This window comes from Zootoca vivipara, chromosome 1 (assembly GCF_965207765.1).
Source record: "Zootoca vivipara chromosome 1, rZooViv2.hap1.1, whole genome shotgun sequence".
In the NCBI taxonomy this organism is placed as follows: domain Eukaryota; kingdom Metazoa; phylum Chordata; class Lepidosauria; order Squamata; family Lacertidae; genus Zootoca; species Zootoca vivipara.
The window spans coordinates 108,676,004-108,700,424 of NC_142582.1; the positions used below are offsets into that span (position 1 = coordinate 108,676,004).

A 24,421-nucleotide genomic window follows, 5' to 3' on the forward strand; every position below is an offset into this window, starting at 1 on the left:
ACATATGGAGGGAACCACACTGGGTACCCATGTGCTAGGAAGTGGTGGATAAGTATGAAAGGCTACATGTGCAAAATGTAACAGTCAAAACTACATCCTGTATAAGCTATTCTGAACAGGAAAAGTTTCTAGACTTAGAAACTTAGAATACGCGGGAGAGGTGGAAAATAAAAATTCAGGGAAGGGAAGTCCATATATATGCTTTTGTTGTTGCTAGTCGTTGGTTTAATTTTCCTTATGCTTTTTTTACATGTTCCTTTTGAATCATTTGTAAGGATGCAAATTAAAATCCAGTCTGCTTATACAGCTCAATAAGAACTTTACAAAAGTCAAGCTGTGGTCTGTTTTCTGCATCTGACCCAGTGCTGAGCTTTTCACTGCTTCAGAACTTGCTTAATCCTGTCATCTGCATAATCATGTCATAACAAAGTGAATACAACTAGATTACACATAAAAGTATTTTAATACACAAAATAGTAAATAAAAGTGGCAAGCTTATTTTAAATAACATCTTTAATTAAAGTTTTTGCAAAGGCAAAATATTAAACTTAAAATAGGTCTTAGTACATCAAAATACTAAGTTTTCTAATTTTATTCCAAGCATGGCCTTTGAAACACATCCTGTACATCCCAGGAAGAGCATCCTTGATCTTCATTTGTACAGATTGAATTTTACAAACATAATAAATATATTTACCCCCTTACACATAACAGTATATGTACAACAGCAGTTGACAATAGTAGCTCAGAACAGCAACTAAGGATATTTTCCACTTCCCTAAATTATTTGGTACTCTAGGCACACAGGAGCAAGTTAATGCATGATGTTACCACATGTGGCTAGCCTGCATTTATCCTTCCACTAAAAAAACCCTTTTGTTCTTTGTTAACATCCAAATCAAGAATTCAAAAAAATAAGCAAGTAGTTTTGTCACAGGGGAAAATGCCAGATTTCTGAACATTCCTGGCCTACTTTAAAAACGGAGAAAACAACCAATATTCCAATATCTTCCAAAAATGGAAACTTAACTTTTAAATAACAACTGATATATCTCATTTCAGCTCAAGGTCTGCTATCTTGAATACAATGAACCAAACTAATTATAATTTGCCAGGTTTGGGGATTGTTTCCCCCTCCATAAAACAAAGCCAAAAGAGACTTTTTTTTTTAAAGCAGAAGAGCAGGGATTTGTGAACAAGTGAAAAGTTATTTCTTTCCTCTCTCTTGCACTGGAACTACAGAGTTTTCACTCAGCAGTAATAACATGGGGACATTGTTGCTGTTTGATGTGAACAGACCAAAAATGAAAACCCAAAGGTGCTAACACTTTTTTAATATGACATTTCTACAAATCTGGATATATCACACGTGTTGCATGTTCTTTGCTTTTTCTAGCAACTGTTCTTCAATTACAAGTTTCATCCCCTTGAAAAAGACAGCTAGCACAATATTTTTATTTGTGAAATCATGATCCATTTCCAAGGAGATGACCAATGACAAAAAGCAGGTTATGATATAGGTTGGAGAAAGGGAGATGGAAACTCTGGTTGCCACTAGGCAACAGGAGCAGGAAGGGGACACACCTTACATATTAAATTTAAATAGTCCAATATAAAGTTCATTGTGACAGTATCTAAAACCTCCTTAAAAGTCCATCTTTAATGTAGACGTTTCAAATGATTGCACATACTAGAAAGCTGGTAAGATTAGACTTGGTGTTTGTTACAATTGAAACTCTGTAGGACATCTACTACCAAAGGAATCCAACGGTTGTACATATCACATCAATCAATGCAAAGCAGGAATACCTGAAGATTGCAAAGGCACAAGACTCTCACCTTTGTGTAATCACTCTGCCCTGATCTCCCATTGCCCTGATCAAAACATTTAGAAGTTGCTTTCTCTATATTTCTGCCAAGGTGCTCCTGTTCTCTGTGCAAATCTAAACATAAGCCCTTCTTGCAAACCGTTAATTGCTTCAGAAGCAAAGATACTGAATAGAAACAAATTCCAAGTCTAAAGGGGGGGAATCAGGTGGCAAAAAGCTTAATGACTAACCATGGGGACCCCTTGCCCTCCCAAAAGGAATGATAATTTTCAATGGAAACCTAACAAAAAGGTCTGCTCAATTACATTGTTAAAACCATGATTAAAATTCAAGTACAACAATAAGTGTAAGCAAACTAAATTCTTACAGCAAGCTGCTACAATAAAATGAAATTAAAAACACACTTTTTGATTTTAAAAAGGAACACTTGATGGAGCAAGTAAGAGCACAAGTTTGGTATGTGACTGGCTTCCAGAAGAACTTCACAGGTACTTGTTAACACCCTCACCAACCAAAGCATACCCACAATAATCTTGCAAGACACTCTGCCTGCTTCCATATAGGCCATATAAAGCTGTGGTATCCTTTAAAATAAATAAAAGGCTAAAGACAAGCAGCTGTTCAGTGCCCATGATGTACACAATGCAAAGTCATCTGTACAGTATCTGGGTTCCAGTAATGAAGAGTAAATGGTAGCCTATTGCAGCCTATTTGTTTCACAGTGCAGTATTTCTGATTGGTCTGAAGCCTGAATTAAATCATACTTAAAGACTAGGATATACTGTGAGTGGGCCATAAGATATAGAAGGATGTAAGAAAAAATGGAAATTGATCTCAATATAGTCACAATCTTGGCATATTAAGTAGTGGCATATATTATTTAAAACCTACATTGTTTTACACAGTGGGGATAAAGTACTTACACGCACCTTCAAGTTCAGAGCTAAAACTGCACCCAGTGATGCAGGTTTAACAGGCAATATATACTGTATCAGAAAGTGGGGGGAAATGTTTACATTTAAAAACTCTTGATGCTTTATGAATGTCACTATACAACAGTACTGACAAATTTGGCTAAACTTTAGCAACATCCTGGGTGCAGAAAGACCTAACTGCTTATTGCATGGATTTTCTGTAAGCAGGAACAACTGATGCATCTGAATCAAAATGCAAAGAAGACAGTTGTGAAGAGAAGAGGAAGGAACTAATACATAGTGCTGATTAAACACAGTGGCCATTTTAATAGAAAAACATTTTTATAAGTTTCCTTTTTCATACAAACACAAGCACTGAAAGAAGGGCAAGGGGGTAATCCGCTCTTCACTGTTTTTCAGGTGACTAGCATCCTCCAGATCTTATCACAGGAAATCTGGAAGTGCATGTCTTCCATTATCTGGCCTGAACTTCAACCCCACCATATTGCAAAGAGGTCCTGCATTTCTGAAAGTCCAATTTCCAAAAAACCACTGCCACAATCACAGAAAAAAAAACCTTCAACAGCAACTTTCTGCTATTTATTGAGGAACTGATTAATTGAGCAATTACTACTTGCTCAATTATCAGAGCTAGGGTGATTTTGTTCACTATATTTTTCAGTATTACTGAAATGAAAGTGGAAGCTCTTTCAGTGCTGTAGACCCTTTCCCAAGGTACATACTCACTTGCAATCTCTGATTTCATAACCAGCAGTGCACACTCACTTGGCAATGGGAATACACATTAGCTTTAGGTTAACCAGTGAAATCATATTTTTAAAGACTGATTTCTGACAAGCAATAATTCAGCACATAGCAGACTAGATTTGCTCAATCTTTAAAGACCTTTTGAAAGAGCAGGAAGACCGAGACATTAAAAGCTTCCATCTGTAGACCCTTTAAAATACAACATCCCATGAAAGATTTAGAATTATTAAATTTAAAATACAAATGAGGATTTTGGTACCAGGATTAAAATTTATATAAAAGGCCTAAAACTGTAGATAAAATTATTATGCATGACCCAGCACAAGGGCTTTAAAAATAGTTTTACTCATACAAGGTAATTATTAGAACTCAATGCTTCAGTCCTTACCGTTTGGTTAGAAACCTGCACACAAGTTTAAGCAAGATTCTCACCAACCCCTCCTAGAAAGAATGGGTCAGCACAATTTATACACACACTAAGCTTTTCCCATAGTATTGTTACCAAAAAAGAAGAGTTCCTTCAAATCAGTGTATGGGGAGATTAAGCCTCACATGCTAGTTACCTTTATCTATAGGAAGAAGTGGTTAATTAAGGTATTAATACAAAACCAGCTTTCAGGCATAGCTAGCTGCACCAATGCCTCAGCTTTCCCATTTGAAGTAGTGTCAACGTTGCCATGCTATTTCTTTGTTCTAGCAGTCTCGGTTCTACTGTTCTTTTCCGATGCGCAGATATAGATTTCTGTTGAAGTGTTATGTCCAAGAATCAAAATCTCCTGCTTTTGCTTTGAGAGTTTGTTTTGTGTAAGGAACTTCACCATTCTGCATCTCCAATAGCTTTGGAAAATACATAATCTCTTCCATTAAGATTCATGATTCCATCTTTGAGGTGAAACTTCCACTTGTTCTTACTTCTATGAATCTGTTGAAGAAGGGAAGCCAAAGTTGAAGAGAAACACCCCAAGCTTAAAATTCAACATTTGTTAACAAAAACCTCCTGCCCAAATCTGCTCTGGAGGGATGGATAAACTGCCCAAAAGAGCATGGGAAGTGTAGCTGGAGGTAGAAGGGATTTCACCAAAAAATACCTCTTCCCCTTCCACAGGAGCTTCGAGACAGATATTATGTCCGCTTTGAGGGAAGCTGAAACCAGATTCCTTCTGCCTCTCCATCTCTGGTCTTTCATGTAGAAGAAGAGGAGGAGGAGTTTGGATTTGATATCCCGCTTTATCACTACCTGAAGGAGTCTCAAAGCGGCTAACATTCTCCTTTCCCTTCCTCCCCTGCAACAAACACTCTGTGAGGTGAGTGGGGCTGAGAGACTTCAGAGAAGTGTGACTAGGCCCAAGGTCACCCAGCAGCTGCATGTGGAGGAGCGGAGACGCGAACCCGGTTCCCCAGATTACGAGTCTACCACTCTTAACCACTACACCACACCACAGAAACCCCCTAAAATAAGGGGTTTATGCTGCTCACAGATGTGTGAACTGCTTTATACACATTCCCTCCACTAACCCTAGTACGAAGGGCTTCATCAGTGATGCTCAAAAACCAAGAGGGAAGCAGCCATGCTTTCTGGAGTAACTTCAAATCAACATCGTATTGTATCACATTGCCCTGAAGCCCTTCTAATATGCGTAGTCAGAGGGAATAGGCACAAAGGGGCTCACACACTGCTGTATGCAGTGTAAGATCCTTTTTTAAACCAAGGGAAGGGAACCTGGGAACAACAAAAGCAGCTCTTTGTTCCTCACTGGGCTCTTGAGATTCTCATAGGCCATGCCCCCTCCACCAAACCACACTCCACACCAGCCCTGCACCCTACTTGAGTGGATGGAATGAGTCTCTGAACTGTTACAACACCTCTTACAGTCATACCTCATGTTACTGATGTTTCAGGTAACGTGTTTTCGGGTTGCGGACCGTGGGAAACCCAGAAGTACCGGAACAGGTTACTTCCGGGTTTTGCCGCTCGTGCAGAAGCCCTAAATTGCACTTTGTGCATGCGCAGAAGCACCAAACCGCACCGGCGCCTGCACAGATGTGGCACTTCGGGATGCGAACGCTGTGGGTTGGGGACCTACCTCCGTCACGGATTACGTCCGCAACCCGAGATTCCACTGTATTTGGATAGAGGATGCAGACCCAGGTGTCCACATGTGTGTATGCAAGTGAGTGTATGTGTGAGAGCACCTCTGGCTTCTGCTTGGCTGGTAAGTAGGCCACTGCATAAGCATCATATCCATTGCTCCACACTCACATTTCCCTTGTGCCCCATTTGCTGAAGGCATACAGCCCATAGAAGGTTGCCAATAAGGCAATGCAGACCTCAGGCTGAAAAAGATTCCCCATCTCCATATTATGAATACCTCTAATAAACTTTGACATGCTCTTGTAAAATTAAGACATGTTTTAAAGGTTTAAATAAATGATTCTAACTGCTTAAATTTACTAAGAATTGCAGCTCTAAATTGTCAGCAAACTGTACTAGGAAAGTGAGGTTTTTACCACTATTAATACAAACATTAAAAATATACATATTCTCTCAAGTATATTGTTTTTGCAGGAGGCAATGCAGGTTTTAGGAATAATATCTGTCAGATTTACCTTGTCATACTGGCACACAACAACATTCTCAGTATCAAATAATTCCTGCCCTTCTTCATCACTCACATCATCTTCGCTATTCAGAGGCTCCTAGAAAACATTTGAGTAATCAGATGACCCAATTCATTAAACATTACGCATTTATATAGAAGTCCCACACAATGAAGACACCACTGTTTTAAAATATACATACTGTACGTGCATATTACCTAGTCATGCATGTTCTTTAACTGACAAAAGCTCACCACTTTGAGCTCCCCCCCACAACCTTTCAAACCCATTTCTCTAATAAGAGCAATTTCCCCCTATCCTACAACCAACTCAACTAGAATTAACACATTAACAATATCTATATGAGCTGTGAAAGCCTACTTGAAGCAGACACCTCAAAATTTACCTCCTCAACTTGGCCATCTTCGCCTCCATCCTTTTCTTTGTCCTCCTCTTCATCATCGTCGTAATCTTCCTCCTCTTCCTCCTCCTCTTCCGAAGATGTGTCACCCGCTCCATCTACCTGTAGCACCAAAGGTGCCTGTGGTTGTGCTGTTTGCTGCTGAGGCTGCTGCTGACCTGCTGCAGGAATCTGTGCTTGTGTTGCTGTGGGTGCAGCCACTGTTGTAGGTATTACTTGGGTTTTGTTTCCTGTAAATAAGATCTGCTGGGGTTGGATAATCACTCCTGTTTGCTGTGAGATACCTCCAGGAATAGGAGCCAAAACCTAGGCAAAAATAATTAAAATAAAAGCTATTGTATCACAGCTATAATTCCTACTTTGTCTCAGTTTTTGTTACTGTAATAAAACAAGCAAGACAATCTACTTCTGTTTCTTGCAAACCTTGCATATGAATATTTATCTCGATATTATTGAGGAAATATTAAGAACTTGACATTTATTAAAATATAGCCTAATTTGATTAACAGTTAGTATTAGACACTGCTTAGTCTTTTTTAGCTGCTGCCACCTCGTGAAGCATAAGAATAGAGACACTTGAGTCCTCCTTCCATTCCACTATCTTCCTCCAGTGCAATAGAGGAAAGAATCAAGTTTGTCTCCATTGTTTTGCTTCATGAGGTGGCAGCAGCTAAAAAGCAGTGTCTATTGCATCTTCATAAGTAGCAATGGATTCTCTAGTCAGGACGCCTCATATTTGCTTAGACTGTTCAAATCCATGTTGGCCTCTTTCCTCAAACACAGGCCAGATGGGGAAGGCAATAAGGGATTGTACTGAGGCCGTTTCCAAAAAAGAGCTGTCCCTAATCTTGCTTGATTTCATTATGCTGATGTGTTATAGAAGAAAGCAATGTGCTAGCTTTATTATGAATACATAAAATTAGTTCAGTAACTAAACACCATTCATTTCTTCATCTACAAGGTGTCAGCAGTGTTTAATCTTTTAAGTGAGTCATTGTTTACCTTTACTGAAATCAATTATGCCATAGTCACAACAAAAACAATGTTTGCTCTGTCCCTAATTATAAATACTTCTTCTCACACCCATCTCCTTTCCCTTAACTCTCCCACTTTTGTGCTAACATGATATCCATGATATCTGTAAAGTGACCGTCCTAGAAGATTCCCCCTTAGTTAACCAAACAATCTTACTTGCTGAATAACAGGAGACTGTACCCCACCAGGTTGCATCTGTGGTATGACCTGTTGCTGTAGAACCACTTGCTGCTGTGGTTGAATGATGTATTGAGCTCCATTGGCAGTTCTAACCACCTGTAGGATTTGGCCTGTAACAAAATGAGTCCATTTGAATATCTCACTTAGAATCATTGAGTTGGAAGAGACCACAAGGGCCATCCAGTCCAACCCCAACAAGCAGGAAACACCATCAAAGCATTCCTGACAGATGGCTGTCAAGCCTCCGCTTAAAGACCTCCAAAGAAGGAGACTCCACCACACTCCTTGGCAGCAAATTCCACTGTCATAGAATCATAGAGTTGGAAGCCCCCACAAGGGCTATCCAGTCCAACCCCCTACCAAGCAGGAAACACCATCAAAGCATTCCTGACAGATGGCTGTCAAGCCTCCGCTTAAAGACCTCCAAAGAAGGAGACTCCACCACACTCCTTGGCAACAAATTCCACTGTCGAACAGCTCTGTCAGGAAGTTTTTCCTAATGTTTAGGTGGGATCTTTCTTTCTTTCTTCCACTTAACTTGTGGAACTTTCTCTTGACCCATGAGCCAATCATGCAATGAACTGACACACACACATGAACCAAAGCATTTTTACAAAGGAAACCAATAATGTTACACTGGGAAAATTCTTAACTCAATGACATGTCTATTGATACCCTACAAGTTTACTGTTTAGCGATGTCAGTTTTGCATCATGTGAGCTATTCATGCCTTGCTGAATCAGACCAAGAGTTCATCTAACCTTACATTCTGTCTGCATCAATTAACTAGAGGACTCTTGGAGGCTCAAAAGTGGTGCATTTGTGCCTGTACCTACCCAATTGCCTCAGCACTGGCTTGGCACTAAGCACTGAGCGATCTCATTTACTATCTGGGCAAGCGGAACATGCACCTCTCCTGCTGCTGCCATGTTAACGTGAATATGCAGCTTAACAAGTTGCTAACCTTCCCTCTCACATGTCTGGTATATGGTCTTCATGCCCCACGTTCTGATAATGAAGACTGCAGGATTGCCTCCCAAGACACAGAACAAGTGGTGGTGACATTAGCATGGTGAGTAGTCAGGAGAAGACCATGAGGCAAGTGGTTCCCTTTCCTTCCCCTCCATCTGCTTTGATTTTATTCTTCTTATTCTCCACTTCCAAAATATATAATCTGATATATTTTTATGTTTGATATTCTAAAGTATAACACTATAGAAATGCATATTGAAACATACACACACAAACAAACAAACAAACCTGAATTTGTGAGTATCTGCTGAACAGGAGTAACCCCAGCTGGCAAAGCCAAGGTAGCTGCGGTGGCTGCAGCACTCTGAAAGAAAAGAAACTAGTTTAGCATCAAAAATAAATTATGTAATGAAAACACCGATTTAAGATGAAGCAGCACATGGATTTCAATAGCTGATTACGTGTCTCTATATTAGAATAACAACTTTCTTCTTCCACCCACATATTTAACTGCTTTGAGCACTTCTTAAATTATTAAATTTCTATACCACCCTTCATCTGAGAATCATAAGGCAGTTTACAATACTTTTACACTTCTTGACAGTTATAGTACTGTTTATTTTATAAATACAAATATTAAACAATTAATTCCCTTTTCTTCCAGTTCACTCATCGACAGGTCTACCCAGAGTGGACCGAGAGTTGCCATGGACTAAAGGAGGAAACTGGGGAAGCAATTTTAGCCGGTTATTTCTGCTGTCTCCTAAAAAGCTGCTCTGGAGAATTGAGGGACTCTCTGGGATAGTGTAGGAGGCAGCACAGGAAGCTGCTGGGGGATTAGGCAAAAAATACCTCCCTCAACTTCCACCAGCAGGAACCTCCACTGACTCACAACCCTTCCACAGGGAGAAGGAGCCCTGCTGTTTATGAAAAATGACAAAATGGATTTAACCTATAAAATTCTATAAAAATATTTTCTTGTGAAAGAATAATTGACAATCTATTCAGAATTCTGGAAAACCACCAGACTGCTGCATATAACAGGGGCATGCAATGATTACTCAGAGAGCAGGGCTCCTAGAGTACATTTTGTTAGTCTTAGGTTCTCAGGTTAATTGTAAGTTTTCAAAATGTGGCCTCATTTGCACAGCACTTCAAACCACAGTAGAACTATACTTAAGGATGTATACACAGTGAACTGTGAGCGCTTTGCTTCTAGCTCCTGCTATCTATAACTCAACCAAGGTTTGACTTAGTATTACATCTTAAATCAGGCTTGTGATGTTTCCCCCCAAGCAAACTGCAAATGGTAAGACAAGAGCTAACCTTGGTTTCAACTCCTGGTTTCTCTGAAGAAAAGCAAACCATGAGCTTGTTTTCTGACAAAACTCTGAGCCACACCATGGGTTAGCTCCTGAAAGCAGGAGTGGTGGTGGTGAAGAGCCCATTATTTCTGCCCTGTGCACCTTCACACTGTGTATTCACCAGTTTATGTTTATCTATGACTTAAAGTGATGATGTAAACCAGGTCCATATTTAGACATCAACTTGTTTGTTTACTTAGGTTTTTCCAGACATGGCCCATTTTTATGTTATCAATATTTTATAGTTTATGTTGATTTTATCATGTACATTGCTTAGATTAAGATTTTTTTCTTGATAAGTGGTACACAATTTATAACCTATATTTAGCTATTTACCACAAGTGTTCTGCTTTTTAAAAACAGACTAAATATTCAAAACAGTCCCTGAAAAAGAGGCATAAGCTTATACAATTCAATGTTATTTTGTACAGTGCGGGTTTAGTTTTTCTTTATGCAGACTATAATTTGGCTTGGTCCCAAACAATCTTTCCTAATTGGGTCCTGACATGCTTGCCTTAAAGGTAAATTTTATAATCTTACCATGCCTGATGCATTCATGTGCTGTATCAGCTTGGAATCTGGCATAATAACTTGTTGCTGAGGTGCTACAACAGATGAGAAAAAGGTAATCAATGCTTGAATCACCACAGAATGCTTTGCCATAGCTTATTATTAACACTATAATCATAGAATAGTGTGTGAGGCTTTATAGATCATTCTACTCCAACCCCCTAATCCAGGCATCGGCAACCTCCAGCCCATGGAGGCCAGTGCAGTGTGGTGCAGGGACTCGCCAAACAGTGCCGGATTTCTAGCGCTGCAGACATTTTGGAAATGGGCAGCCAGCACCGGAAATCGCTTCTGCGCAGCTGTGGACATGCGCAGAAGCAATTTCTGGTGCTGCGCTGCCCATTTCCAAAATGTCTGCAGTGCCACCGGAAATGGCTTCTGCGCCTGGGCGGCCCATGTCCAACCCACGGACATTATGACCCTCCTCTAAGCCCATTCTTATTTGCTTATATCCTTTTTAAAGTATCGTGTCCAAAACTGGACACAATACCCCAGATGAGATTTCACTAGCACAAATAAAGTAGAACTATTATTTCCTGTGACGTGGAAACTGTATTTCTATGAGCTTTTCTGCAGCTGTATCCCTGTCTCATATTCAGCTTGTGATTGACTACAATTTTGGGAAGCTTTCACATGTACTTACAGCAGAACAAAGGGGAACAAGTCTTGCGACTTGGGATCTCCAATTCTGTACCTATACATTTTTACACACCACACACCCCAGAAATACAGTTTTTTTTTTCATTTTGTTAATTTAAGCCCGTTTCCTTTCCCTCAAGATAATTTTGAATCTTATTTCAGTCTTCTGAGATATTAGCTAACCACAGCTTGTTTGGGTCATCTGCAAATTTCTAAAGAATTCCCTCTACCTCTTCTTGTAAATCACTGATGAAAATATTGAAGAACATTAGACCCTGGACAGTGCCCTGTACCACACAAAACTTTCTTCCAGTTTTATAAGGAAACATTGATGAGCATTCTCAAAGTATGGTTTTCCAATCAGGTATTCCACCTGAAATCACACTAATCTAGTTTGCATTTAACCAATGCTAACCAAAATATTCATCATCAAATGTTTTTCTAAAAGCCAGATAAATTACACTCACAGCAATCCCACAATCCCACTAAACTAGTAACCCAGTTAAAGGGATATTAACCAACAATATTTCTTCTTCAAATGAGGTTTTCCCTATCACACTCTATTTATATTGTGGACAATACGTCAGTAGAAACAATTCCTAACAAACTTAGAAGTCTTGAAAAGGTGTATGGCAATTATTACACTTACTGCAGAAGGTTCAGTTTTACCTCTGTGCTTGCTAAGAGAGGAGAGTTTTTAGTTTAAGTTCATACCCTTTACTATTATATGAAAGAGATCATATCCACTACAATATTCCAAACATTTTAAGCCAAGGACCTAAAATCCTAACGGAGAAAGGAAGAACGGTGATAAGCAGGGTGTGATGAGCCTGACCTATGCTGAACATGAGCACTACTGTTTGGTCAACTTAGTATGAGGGAAGCCATCTTAAAAGTCCAAGACTCCATTTTGTAAAATAGCTTAGCAGTTTGTGTTTTCCTCCATCTAAAATCCACCTGAAGCTGCAATTACTTCTGTAAAAGGAGAGGGGGGGGGATACAGAAACTTCTGTTTTTGTCTAATGCAGATGGGGTTTAGATTTAGCCAAGAGTTCAACATCTTCTCTTTACATGCCATGTTCCCAATCTTCAAACCTGCCCAGTGTGCCAAAGCAGTAAATCAGAATGCTGATAAGCGTATCTGGTTTGGTCACAATAAAATATTTGTTTGCACCTCCAGCTCTAATTGGTCCAGGGTGCTGGTGTTTTATTCTGTAACAGAAACCTTACATTTGAAAAAGGCTGAAAAGTCACTTGAAACAAAGATTCTAACTGACACACAGGCTGACAAGAGCCTCTTCAGAGCATGGGAGGCCATTTGGGACTTTAGGAAGTACACATTCTATTTAACAAACCCTCCTTAATGAAGCCATAGAAGCCAAAAAATGATGAAAGAAACATTCTTAAGTAGTTTTTATATACTGGGTGGTATTTAACTATGCTCTATTCAAAGTAGATCCATTGAAATGAATGATCACAACCAAGTTAGGTCCATTAATATAAATGGGCCCAATTAACATCAATGGGTCTACTCTGAGTAAAACTTGCTCTTTCTGTTTGTTCTCTGTAAGCAAATGTTTAATTGAACAAGTCTTTTGCTTAAGGGATGTAACTAGCTCCCATCTTTTGAGAGCATGCCTAGTTTGCTTGATGGCCTTATGTCCAATTCAACCTGGAGGAAGCAGGTAGCTCATTCCCCTATACCACAAGATTGCCTCAAGTCAACCAAGTGGCTTACTTTAAGGGCCAGATTCAACGAAGCTGGCACACTAAAAAAACACCAAACCGGGGACTCCCACTAGTACAATGGGGCTTTCCTCCCTCACCTCCCCTAAGTCTGCTCTGAGGGATTGTTCCAACTGGCTAGCAGAAATTCTTGCATTGATAGGAATGATCAGAAGAGCATGAATTCCCCTGTAAGACTTCAGAGTTGCCCATCTCCACTAAAAATATTGTAATTGCTGGTTGCAGCAATTAAGAAATACCGTATTTTTCGCTCCATAAGATGCACTTTTTTCCTCCTAAAAAGTATGGGGGAATGTCTGTGCGTCTTATGGAGTGAATGTATCTTACGGAGATTCCCGTGGCCCCCCCCCCATTTTCTGTTGCATGAGATTTTCCAACTGTTCTTATATGTTCTTTCAATGCTGATTTCATATCTGAAGTTGGTTTTGTTCTGTAAGCTCTAGTTTTTTTTGCAATTAATGTTTTTCACTTTTCACCATAATCTTCGTTTTTTGCAATGCAAGAATTCAATATTTTATTAAACACATAGTGAAAGTAGTGCAATATGATTATAAATGTAAGTGACTTCTATAGCATTGAACACGACATGTATAGCATTGAAAATAACATGTACAGTTGAAGGTATGCAAAAAGATGTATTCCCTTGGGATACATATAGCTGCTGTTATTCAGGTAAGAATTTGTGCTTGTATTTGAGGAGGGTGTGATTCAGAATATTTTTTTCTTGTTTTCCTGCTCTAAAAAACTAGGTGCGTCTTATGGAGCGAAAAATATGGTAGCTCTTGCTAGCAGATCAATTGCTGGGTGGGCATGTAGTGAGTATTTTATGGGATGTGGGTGGTGCTGTGGCCTAAACCACCAAGCCTCCTGGGCTTGCCAATCGTAAGGTTGGCAGTTCAAATCAGCACAACAGGGAGAGCTCTGGTTGCTCTGTCCCAGCTCCTGCCAACCTGGCAGTTCGAAAGCATACCAATGCGAGTAGAAAAATAAGTACTGCCGTGGCAGGAAGGTAACGGTGTTTCCATGTTGTCTGGCACTTGTCACAGTGGTCCGTGCACCAAAAGCGATTTAGTCATGGTAGCCACATGATGCAGAAAAGCTGTCTGTGGACAAATGCCAGCTCCCTCAGCCTGAAAGCGGAAATGAGAGCAGCACCCCACAGTTGAACTCCACTGGACTTAACGATCCAGGGGTCCCTTTACCTTTACTGAATATTTTCTTTTGTGGAAGTAAAATAAAATGTAGGGAAAATGTACACAGGGTTTGGAGACGGGGGGGGGGCATTTCTAGAGAGTATAAAGCATAAGACATTCATTGTTACTTAGGTGTTGCACAGAATCTAAACATCAGTCCTTGAGATAGCACTTATGTGCCACCTGCACACATTTTAGCAGCAGTATGGATATACATCATATTAGACAGCTGCCATTTGGAGATAATCATCCTAAAAATCAGTAAGACAAAACAATTGTTACTTTCGTCCAGACTAAGAAAATACAGTATTGTTTTAATAAAAAAAATTCTGAATTGCCTTACTGATGTACATGTTTGATTTTTGTAGAAATTTCTACTAAGAGATAGCGTAGTCATGCCCTAAACCACTGTGGCACTCATGGACCCACAGGGCCCTGAGACAAACACCTCCAGCACACACCAAGGTCCACTGCCTTCCCAGTTTTTTGTTTGGAGAGTAGTAGTGCCTGCATGTTTGGCATTTATTTGGTAAATGTATGTGTTTTGTATTATTTGGGGAAGATTCGCCAATTTTTCTTTTGTGAAATGAGTTTTTTGTGCTCCCTTAAATGTACTCTTCTATATGTTTTCAAAGTTTTGAGGTCTGTCCTAGAAACAACAACCAGCAAACACTAGAACAACTCCTCATACTATGCACTTCACACTTGCAATCTTCACTTACAGCAGTTCTATTTTTCCAGAAAAAGAGGTGCTGGAATTCAATATGAACACCTCCCTTGTTCTCTTAGAACGGCAATGGCACCCACATGAGAGGTACTGGAAAAGCCCAGACATCCAGTAATATTTGAAATTATAGTAAGTAAGTGGAAGGACATTTTTTGAGCAGCTGACACTTTAAGATGGGGAAATATCAGTCAATTAAGGAAAAATTAATCTGCTTTATACCAAGTCAGACCACTGGCCCACCTATAGTGTCTACACTGACTGGCAGTAGCTCTCCAGCATTTCAGACAGAGGATGTTCCCAGCCCTACCTGGGGATTGAACTTAGGACCTTCTGCATTCAAAGCAGGTGCTCTGCCACTGAGATTTGGCTAGTTGTGATAAACTGAAGACAACATGTAAATTGAAAAGGAATTGAGAATTTGTATTCCTGTTAATTTTTTTTTGTATGAAACATTGTTGTAACCTTACAAAGCCTCTGAGATCCAGAAAGGAACTCGGTCCTTACCTTGCTGTGTTGCAGGAATAAGGACTTGCTGTGTCTGGGACTGCTGCTGAACTGTTGGCTGTGGCTGTGGGTGATGGTGATGATGAGCATGCTGCTGCTGCTGCTGCTGTTGTTGCTGCTGTTGTTGCTGCTGCTGCACTTGCAGCAAAAGCTGCTGTTCCTCTGAATGAAATCCATCTACAGCCTTGGACTGTAGCAGCTTGTTTTCCCACAGCTGTGTTTATTAAGCAAGATTCACTTAAGGACACTTTTATTTTTACATATATCAACTATATACTCTCTACATTATTATTACTGATTCAATGTACTCTCTTTAACTATTCATTTTGAAGGGGGATGACCCGAAATCCTCTGGAAAATAAAGAGAACCTATATAGTTCTTATTAATTTGGCTCCATTCTGTATTTGAGTCTCCTTTCACTCCTATCCATATTGATAGCATCATCCAGACATGCAGTTTCTAAGGGAAATCAGCAACATAGGAAAAAGAACATCTATTCTGACATCATAAACAACCATTAGAAAGTATTCTGCACCAAGCCAATAAAGCTGAGATGCAAAGATTGCTCTTTACTGGAAAGAAATATTTTGTTTCCTGGATGAAAATTACTGAATGGTATTCCTGAGATATTCTAAAACTTCTTTAAAATTTCATTTCACACATTAAGATTGCTCATTTACTGAAAATTTCAACTCTCAGTAGAATGGAGGGAATACAATTTTGATAATGAAAAATGTTCAAAGTATACTATTAATCTTTGCAAAGTCATTAAGCAGCAGTCACATTAAAACCATTATACTCTTAGATCTTCTTCAAAGAAAGGGGACTTAATTATGAAAACCACTATAAAACACTTATATTTAACAGCAGCATTTAAAGTTTTGAAGAGCTGATGCAGAGCAATAGCTACAACTTCCCAGTTCAAATGTTAATTCAGCCTTGAATTTACTCAGTGGCCTTAGTTAAGTTCTCCACCTGCAATTCAGGGGTAGTAATTATGGGGGTGCTCTAAGGAAGAATCTCTGCAAATGTATCCAGAACACTTGGAGTGACATGCTATTCATAAGCCCTTCAAGCTGAGTTTTATGCATTGACTGCTACAAGGTTGCAAACTACAAGTAATTTGTAGTGAACATAACTTACTGTTTTCAGTTCAACAAGGACCTGTTCATCAACACCCTCATCCAGAAAGACCTCTCGGACATCATTAATGACATCTTCAATCACAGACCTATATAGTTTAGGCTGCAGAAAGTCACAGATAAGACCAGCTTATTAAATGAGATCTATGCTAGCAATATTTCAAAACACTTCTAGGTATTTTTTTTAATTACTGAACTTCTGTTTCACAGATCATCCTTGTGGATCCTTCTTTGTCTCTTACAAGTTTATATTTTTAAAAAAGTTATTAAAGTTATTAATCCATCACATCTGTATAACATTCCAGAGAATCTTACCACTTCTAGCAATAAGACGATTAATGCAGGGCTGGGAAACATTTGGCCCTCCAGATTGTGTTGGACTACAATTGTAGCCCAACCATTGTAGCCCTGATCTAGTATGGTATGTAGTAACTTTGATTCACAAAATGTGAATCAAACCAAAGTACTCTGCTCCAATTCAGCCCAGTTCAACTGATGTCAAGTGGGACTAAAGCAGGCATCCCCAAACTGCGGCCCTCCAGATGTTTTGGCCTACAACTCCCATGATCCCTAGCTAAGAGGACCAGTGGTCAGGGATGATGGGAATTGTAGTCCAAAACATCTGGAGGGCTGAGGTTTGGGGATGCCTGGACTAAAGCTTCAATTCACACCATGTATACTAAGTGGCAGGTTTTACAGCACAAATCATATGTATGTCTACTTAGATATAAACACCACTGTGCTCACTGGGATTTAACCCCAGGTACATAGAATCACAACAATGAAACAGTTTAGCAGCACTGAATTCAACGGGGCTATAATGCTGAACACTCAACTGCTGATATTTAACTAAACTATGAACTGGAGAAGAACCATTTTTCTCATTGTACCCTGTGCATAGAGGGTAATTCAGCCATCCTTTGACATATGTAAACATATGTACACACAAGTATTTTTAATACTGCTTTACTATGCTAGTCCACAATTCTTGACACACTTCTATTAAGCCCCATTGAGCTCAGGCTTGGTTCTTTATAAATATATACAATATCAGGCAAGAGCTTGTAAATGCTTTAAAAAGCAGGACAACAAACTGTTCTCTATTTCACCGAATATACATTTTTTTAAAAAAAAACAGCTAGAAGGACATAAATGCACCAGCCGCTTTGCCATCAAACAGCCTCAGCAACTTGAATTTGAAAGCTGAGAGCGGCAGCTTCTGAACGAGAGCTCCTTTCAGCTTGCGCTGTGCAGGCACCTCCCAGCCTGCTTTCCACAGCTCTCTCCCTATTTAAAGGCTGATGTGGTGTTTAAATGGAGAGGCGGTGACGTGGGGCTGGAAAGCACCTTCCCATCCTGGCAGAGTCTATATTAGAGAGCGGCAATGGCTCTATATAAACAGGGCAGCCACAGGGAGGAGGAACACAAGGAGCAGGGAGAGAGAAAAGCGAGAGGAAGCCATGATGGATCTGAGAGCACAAAATAACAACGGCCAAATCTGCAACGGAGCTGCCTGGATCCTGGTTTGACAGCAGTGGTTTATTGGGATGGGGGAGTCTTATTTCCCCCCAGTGAATTCAGTTTCTTGTTTTTTTAAAAAAATGTGAAACGGGGAAATAACGATAAGAGGGGGCAGCGTTATTTTGTTGTTTTTTCCCTTCGTGTGACTGCTTATTGCAAACCGATGTGGAAAGCGAGAGACTCGGGGAAACTGTGTCGTCTAGTATTAAACCGAGACGGGAAAGCGTAGAAACTGGAGGCGGGAAAGGAGGAAGAGACTTAATCGTTGTATTTGTTACAGCAATGCTAAATAAAAACCTTTTCTGGGGAAACCTCGCACAGGCTTAAGAGTGCTTTCTTTTTCGCGCACGTCAAAGATATTTCCGAGAAAAGATGGGGGTTGGTGGGGAGAGGAGGAAAAGAGACTTCGGTTTTGTTTTTTCTTCTTCTGCCGGGTTAGGAATTAAAAAGTGCTTTTCAACCTTTGGTCATCGACACACACACATACAGTTAAATTTTCAAAAAAGAAAAAGAAAAAAAACACCCACCCCAACCTCCTCGCTCAGAAAGGGGAGAGAGAGAAAGGCACCCACCACCCGGGCGGGGGGGGGGAGAGAAAGAGGCGCCAGGGGAACCCACCGCTTCTGTCTCTCTCTCTCCCACGCCCTCCGCGAAGAGGAAAGAGCCGCTGAGCGGGAGGCTGCCTCGAGACGCCCGCGGCGCCTCTTCCGCGGTGACCCCCGAAGCAGCGCGCGAGGGAGACGGCGGCGGCGGCGGCTCCGAGGAGCGCGCGCGCGCGCCTCCCTCCTCCTCTTCTGTGGCTCCGGGCGGAGGCCGAGCGAGGGTCCGCTCCTGGCTCTCTCTCTCTCCCGCCGTCCCCCACCCATACTACTACGACTACGACCACCACCACCGCAAAAACCGCCTCCCTCTTCTCCACGCAAGCCCAGCGGCCCTCCCGCCTCCCCGCCTCGAGGCTCCCTCTTGCGTCCTTACCACGGGGTTTGTATTAGCCGAGCTCGCCATGTCCCGCGCCAACCCCCCGGGCAGGACACCGCACACCCCCAACGAGGCAGCGGCTGAGGCAAGAGCAGGCAGGCGGGCGGCGGCTGAGGCACCTTCAAGCACTTCTCTCCCTCCCCCCCGCCTCTCTCTTAAGGGAAGACCGCGAGCTGAGGTAAACTGCTGGCTCCTCTTCTCCTCCCCCCCTTACTTCGCGCGCTCTCCGTCTTCCCCACCCTCCCCCCGGTCTCGCCTCAGGGGCTTCCCCTCGCCCTCCGTTTTCTTTCTCTCTCCCCCCTGCTTTCTCCGTCTGTCTGTCTCCCTCGCCCGCCGCTGACGGGGAAAGCGCGTTCCGAGGCCGCCCTCCCCCCGCGGCCCGGCCTTACACGGCGGCCCTTGGGCTGCAGCCGCCAGCCGCCTGCTCTGCTCGCTTCGCCCCTTTATATAGCGAGTGCCGAGCAGCTGCGCGAGCGGCCAGAGAAAGGGGGAGGCCGGGGAAGGGAAGGGAGGGGGAGGACGGCGACGTCCCGCGAGAAGGAGCGAGAAGTTCCCTATCGCCGTCCTCCTCCTCTTCACGACTTCCTTTTTTGACGCCATGACACCTGTACCGAGGCGGAAGTCCGAAGTGGGAGCCGAACCGCCATGGCGGCTTCCTTGGCTATTCCGTTGCTCGCAACGCGCGGCTTTTTCTGCCCGAAATCCGAGCCGCCTTTCTGCCCGGCGTGTAAAGAATAGGCTTAGCCATAGAGACGCCGAAGTCTGGAACGGCGCGCTCACGGGCGACGATGACTTTCGATGTTTTACCTGAAGTTTAGCGACTCTGCTTCTGTTCCTATCTCTATGGGTTGGGGAGACAAGTCGCCCATCTAGTGCGTTACTAGTTTCCATGAGCGAGGCGGGAAAATGTAATATAAAATATGCGGCCTCTCTAGGCACACACCTCTATAGTATCGTGTCCCTTTTGGGGCGGGCGGTTGGAGGTGGGCGGTGGGGGAGGCGTTGCCTGTCCTGTTCTATTAGGCACCGGAAGCGCCGGTGTAAGCTTCGTGCAGCCTGTCATCCCTGCCCCCGCCACTCAAGATGATGGAGGAGGAGGTTTATAGTGGGGAACTGGTAATGCTGACCTGTTTCTCACCAGCTTTTCTGTGTGAATCTGAAATTTGGCGCCTCCACCCGTTTGAGCACTATCTGGGGTTTAGATGTGCTCAGCAAGCCTGTATTTTAGTGGCCGGACTGGTAAAACGCGCACTGCAAGTTAGCAGGAACTTCCCTGGTATTGGAAAGACAGCAAACCCTATTTGTCATTCAAAGCGGTGAGCGAATTAATAATTTATTTGTCACATCTATAGCCCACATTTCCTCCAAAGGGCATAAGGTTGCCCACAGGGTTCTCTTCTTCCAGTTTTTATCACAACACTCTTGAGGTAGGTCAGGCTGAGAGACTATGACTGCCTAGGGAGCTTCATAGAATAATTGTTGAGCTGGAAAGGGATCCTGAGGATCATCTAGTCCAACCCCCTGCAATGCAGGACTATGCAGCTGTCCCATACAGGGATCGAACCTGCAAGCTTGGCATTAACAGCACCACACTCTAACCAACTGAGCTATCCAGTGGGCTTAGCAGGGATTTGGACCAGCAAATCCCTGGCTCCAGCCTGCAGTCCTAACCCCACTTACCTGGGGATAAACCCCATTGAACTAAGTAGGGCTTACTTCTGAGTAGACATGGTTAGGATTGCACTGCTAAACTTAAGAACTGATAAGAAAATGTCGTGTCTATAGTAGCAAAGAGACAGCCCAATCCTATACACATATATACAAATAAAAGCCCCATTGAGTTCAACAGGAGACTGTGTGTAGGATTGCAGCCTTGTTGCAAGCCATTTCATTTTGTAGTCACTTAATGGGAATTTATTTTATTTATAAGATTTATAAACCACTTGATCAAAGATTGCTCTAAGTGGCGTATAAACAAAATGGTAGATAAAACAGGTAGATTCCACAGAACTATTTAAATACAAATATACATAAAATAATTCTCATTAAAATACAGACAAAATAAGGAAGATTTTAAAACAAAACATATTTCTTGGTAGGCTTGCTGAAATAAAAAGTTATTCAGCAGGTAGCTAAAACACAATAGCAAGTGGGCCTGTGTCAATAGGCACTGAAGTCAGTGTGAGGAAGTAATATAGTGAGAAATAAGTGCCTTGCTAAGGGATTAATTCATTGAACAACTAAAATGATTATCAATATTTATCTGTTTTTATCCATAATGAACCCAGTCTGCTTTGTCAGTTAGAATCATTAAATTCAATGTGATTTACTCCCAGGTACGTGTGTATTGTGAAACTTCCTACCTGAAACGGAGGCAGTTTAATGAAGATACTGCCTGTAATTCACCCCCATTATGCTGCTTTAACACTCGTGTGGCATTTCTAGTTATTTGTAGTTAATAATTTCCTGGAGTCTGGCCAGTTTCAACACCATCTATCATGAATGCAGCCCAGATGGCTGATACTCTCATTATTATGAAGGCTATGAACATGGAGCTATAGCTGTAGGGGGGTGGGGACAAATGTGGTGTTTTTTCCTTGCAAGCAGCCCATAGCAAAAGCCCAATAAGAAAAGCCTGCTGGATCAGGTCAATGGCCCATCTAGCCCAGCATCCTGTTCTCACAACCAGATTCCTATGGGGAGTCTGAAAACAGGACCCGAGATCAACAGCACTCTCCCTACCTGTGATTCCCAGCGACTAGCACTCAGAGGTAGAACATAGCCAGGTGCTGTGACTTGTAGCCTCTGACAGATTTATCCTGCATGAATTTGTCTATTCCTCTTTTTCAATCCTTCCAATATGGTGGCCATCACTGCCTCTTAAGGGAGCGAATTCTATAGTAACAATGCACTGGGTGAAGAAGTACAGTACTTTCTTTTATCTGTCCCAACCTTCAGCTTCTTTGGATGTTTATAAGTTCTAGTGTTATAAGAGGGGACGAAAAACTTTTCTCTGTCTACTCCCTCCATGCCATGCATATTATTATACACCTCTATCATGTCACCTTTTACCTTTTCTTTAAACTGAATAGCCCCAAATGTAACATTTTCTCATAGGGGAGTTGCTCCACCCCCTTGATCATTTTGGTTGCCCTTTTCTGAATGTATTCCAGCTCTACAATAATTCTTTTTAGGTTAGGTGACTCAAACTCTAAATTGTCTTTATGAACAAGTTAAAAAGTACAGGTTCCAATACAAACTCTTGGGGGACTCAAATTTTCTGTCCATTCCTAGCCTGCTTCCTGTTTTTTTTAACCAGTTGCCAGTCCATAAGGGGACCTCTCTTATTCCACGAGTGCTAAGCTTATGCACTAAGCTTACCTCTATGTTGAGGTACTTTGTCAAAAGCTTTAAGTACACAATTTCAGCTGGATTGCCTCTATCTATAATTCTATATCCTTGTTGACACTCTCAAAGAACTCTTAATAGGTTAGTGAGACATCACTTACCCATTCAGAAGTCATGCTGGTTCCACTTTATCAAGACTTGTTCTCCTGTATCCTTGGTGATTTTATTCTTGATAATTCTTTCCACTCATTTCCAGGATGCCTTTTAAAAAAATTGGTGTTTTGGCATCAAGGCTAATTTCAAGGTCAAGTTACATATTTTCTTAGTCAACAATTTCACGTTTCAGTTCTTTAAGAACTTTTGCATGGATGCTGTCTGGACCTGGCAAGTTTATGAGAATAGCTGAATTTGTAACGTGATATTTACACACAGCTGCAAATGGTTCTTGTAAATGCAAAGCAAGTTTCAAGTCACAGCTTTCTGAAAGTTTGCTGGCACAAACTGACTTCAGTTGATTGTGCTGTGTGCCTATATATATTTCTAAAGTACTGTTTCTGGAGTTTCACAAATTGTGTGCAGGTTTTGCAGATACTTCTGGTTTCACATTTGCTGAAGCATGCAGATACACACAGAAAGCTAACGGCTGGCTGACAGTATGCGATAACACTTTAGTTGTGCTCATACATGCTTACAATCAATTTGCAAACTTTTCCTTTAGTCTCATGCATCACCTTGAAGGATTCCCACAGAATTTCCCACCTTTTTGAATACAAGGGGCAATAAATAGGCTGAATGAAGACACTGGATGCTGAGCCATTGGCTTCTTGGGTCTATTTGTCCTCTGAGTGAAAAAAGCTAAACCAGGACTGCACCACTCAGAACATTAGCAGGGCCAGTTTTACATTTTAATTCAATTAACATTTTTTGAAGAGGAACCCTAGAGGAAGACACTAAAATAGGACAGTGAATACTGAGCAAACTCAGTGGGTGTGGAATGGTGGCTGACTGTTAGGTGTAAAAATAATTATGTACCCTGTATAACCAGGAAAGGGGAAATGGAACTGAGTATCCTGGAACAGGAACATTTCACACTTGTTCCAAGCCAAATTCCATTTTGCCGCACATAGAATCATAGAATTGTAGGGCTGGAAGGGACCACGAGGGTCATCTAGTCCAACTCCCTGCAATACAGGAATCTTTTGCCCAACATGGGGCTCAAACCCACAACTCTGAGATTAAGAGTCTTATGCTCTACCAACTGAGCTATCCCAAACATGATGAGAAGAGTACACTACTTGGAAGTCTTCCACCACCTTAACAGTTTTATTTTTAGCTCTCTAACCCAAATCAGTATTTGGGTTGTGTCAGCAGAAGAAATAGACAAACTGTTTCAGATGCCCCTGATCGTTATTAATATCTTGGGGCTGCCCCTCCCCTTACTGATTGTTTTTCTATCCACAGGCCCTTGGGTTGTATTCACCTAACTTTCCATTAAAATGAGTGGATCTAAATTTGTCATGGCATGAATTTCAATGGGGTTGTATTCACCTATCTCCATTACACCCATTATGTTACAGCCATAGCATTCCATCTGCAAAATTATATGTCTATTACCTCACCCTTCATATGTCCTCCACTTTCTAAGGAACTGCCACTAGAGTCCCTGTTGTATCCTGGAGGAAAGGTTATGAACACCTGTGATTTTCTAGAGTTGAATGCTCTCATGATCTTGGGGTATGTGTAAAATAGATAAATCAAATTACCCATCCATTCATCCATAGTTTTCAGGCAAAATAGTTCCTGGAGTGGTTTGCTTAAGATTTTAAAAAATAGGCATTCCCTTCATTTAATCCAAAAGATATGCCACAAAGGGGGGGGGGAATATGAGGCAGGAACAGTAAAACGCAGAAACCTGGGATCCAGTCCTTATGATGTAAATCTAACCATCTGGAATAAAACTGTTCAAGGAGA

At 41.5% G+C, this 24,421-nt stretch overlaps 1 protein-coding gene across 2 annotated transcripts; it reads right to left on the reverse strand.

Moving 5' to 3' along the window:
• Positions 1–444: 444 nt before the first annotated feature.
• On the reverse strand, positions 445–22,938 carry GTF2A1 (general transcription factor IIA subunit 1). Of its 2 annotated transcripts, none has more exons than XM_035107825.3 (9): positions 22,612–22,938; positions 16,605–16,706; positions 15,461–15,674; positions 10,622–10,686; positions 9,006–9,081; positions 7,722–7,855; positions 6,516–6,836; positions 6,119–6,208; positions 445–4,433 (listed from the first exon to the last, which is right to left on the reverse strand). In XM_035107825.3, the coding sequence occupies exons 1-9, from the start codon at positions 22,624–22,626 to the stop codon at positions 4,326–4,328; spliced, it is 1,125 nt and encodes a 374-aa protein (XP_034963716.3). In that variant the 5' UTR covers positions 22,627–22,938; the 3' UTR covers positions 445–4,325. The 2 variants fall into 2 exon arrangements, with proteins under 2 accessions (XP_034963716.3, XP_034963708.3); XM_035107817.3 differs by lacking the exon at positions 22,612–22,938 and adding an exon at positions 19,100–19,575.
• Positions 22,939–24,421: the final 1,483 nt, after the last annotated feature.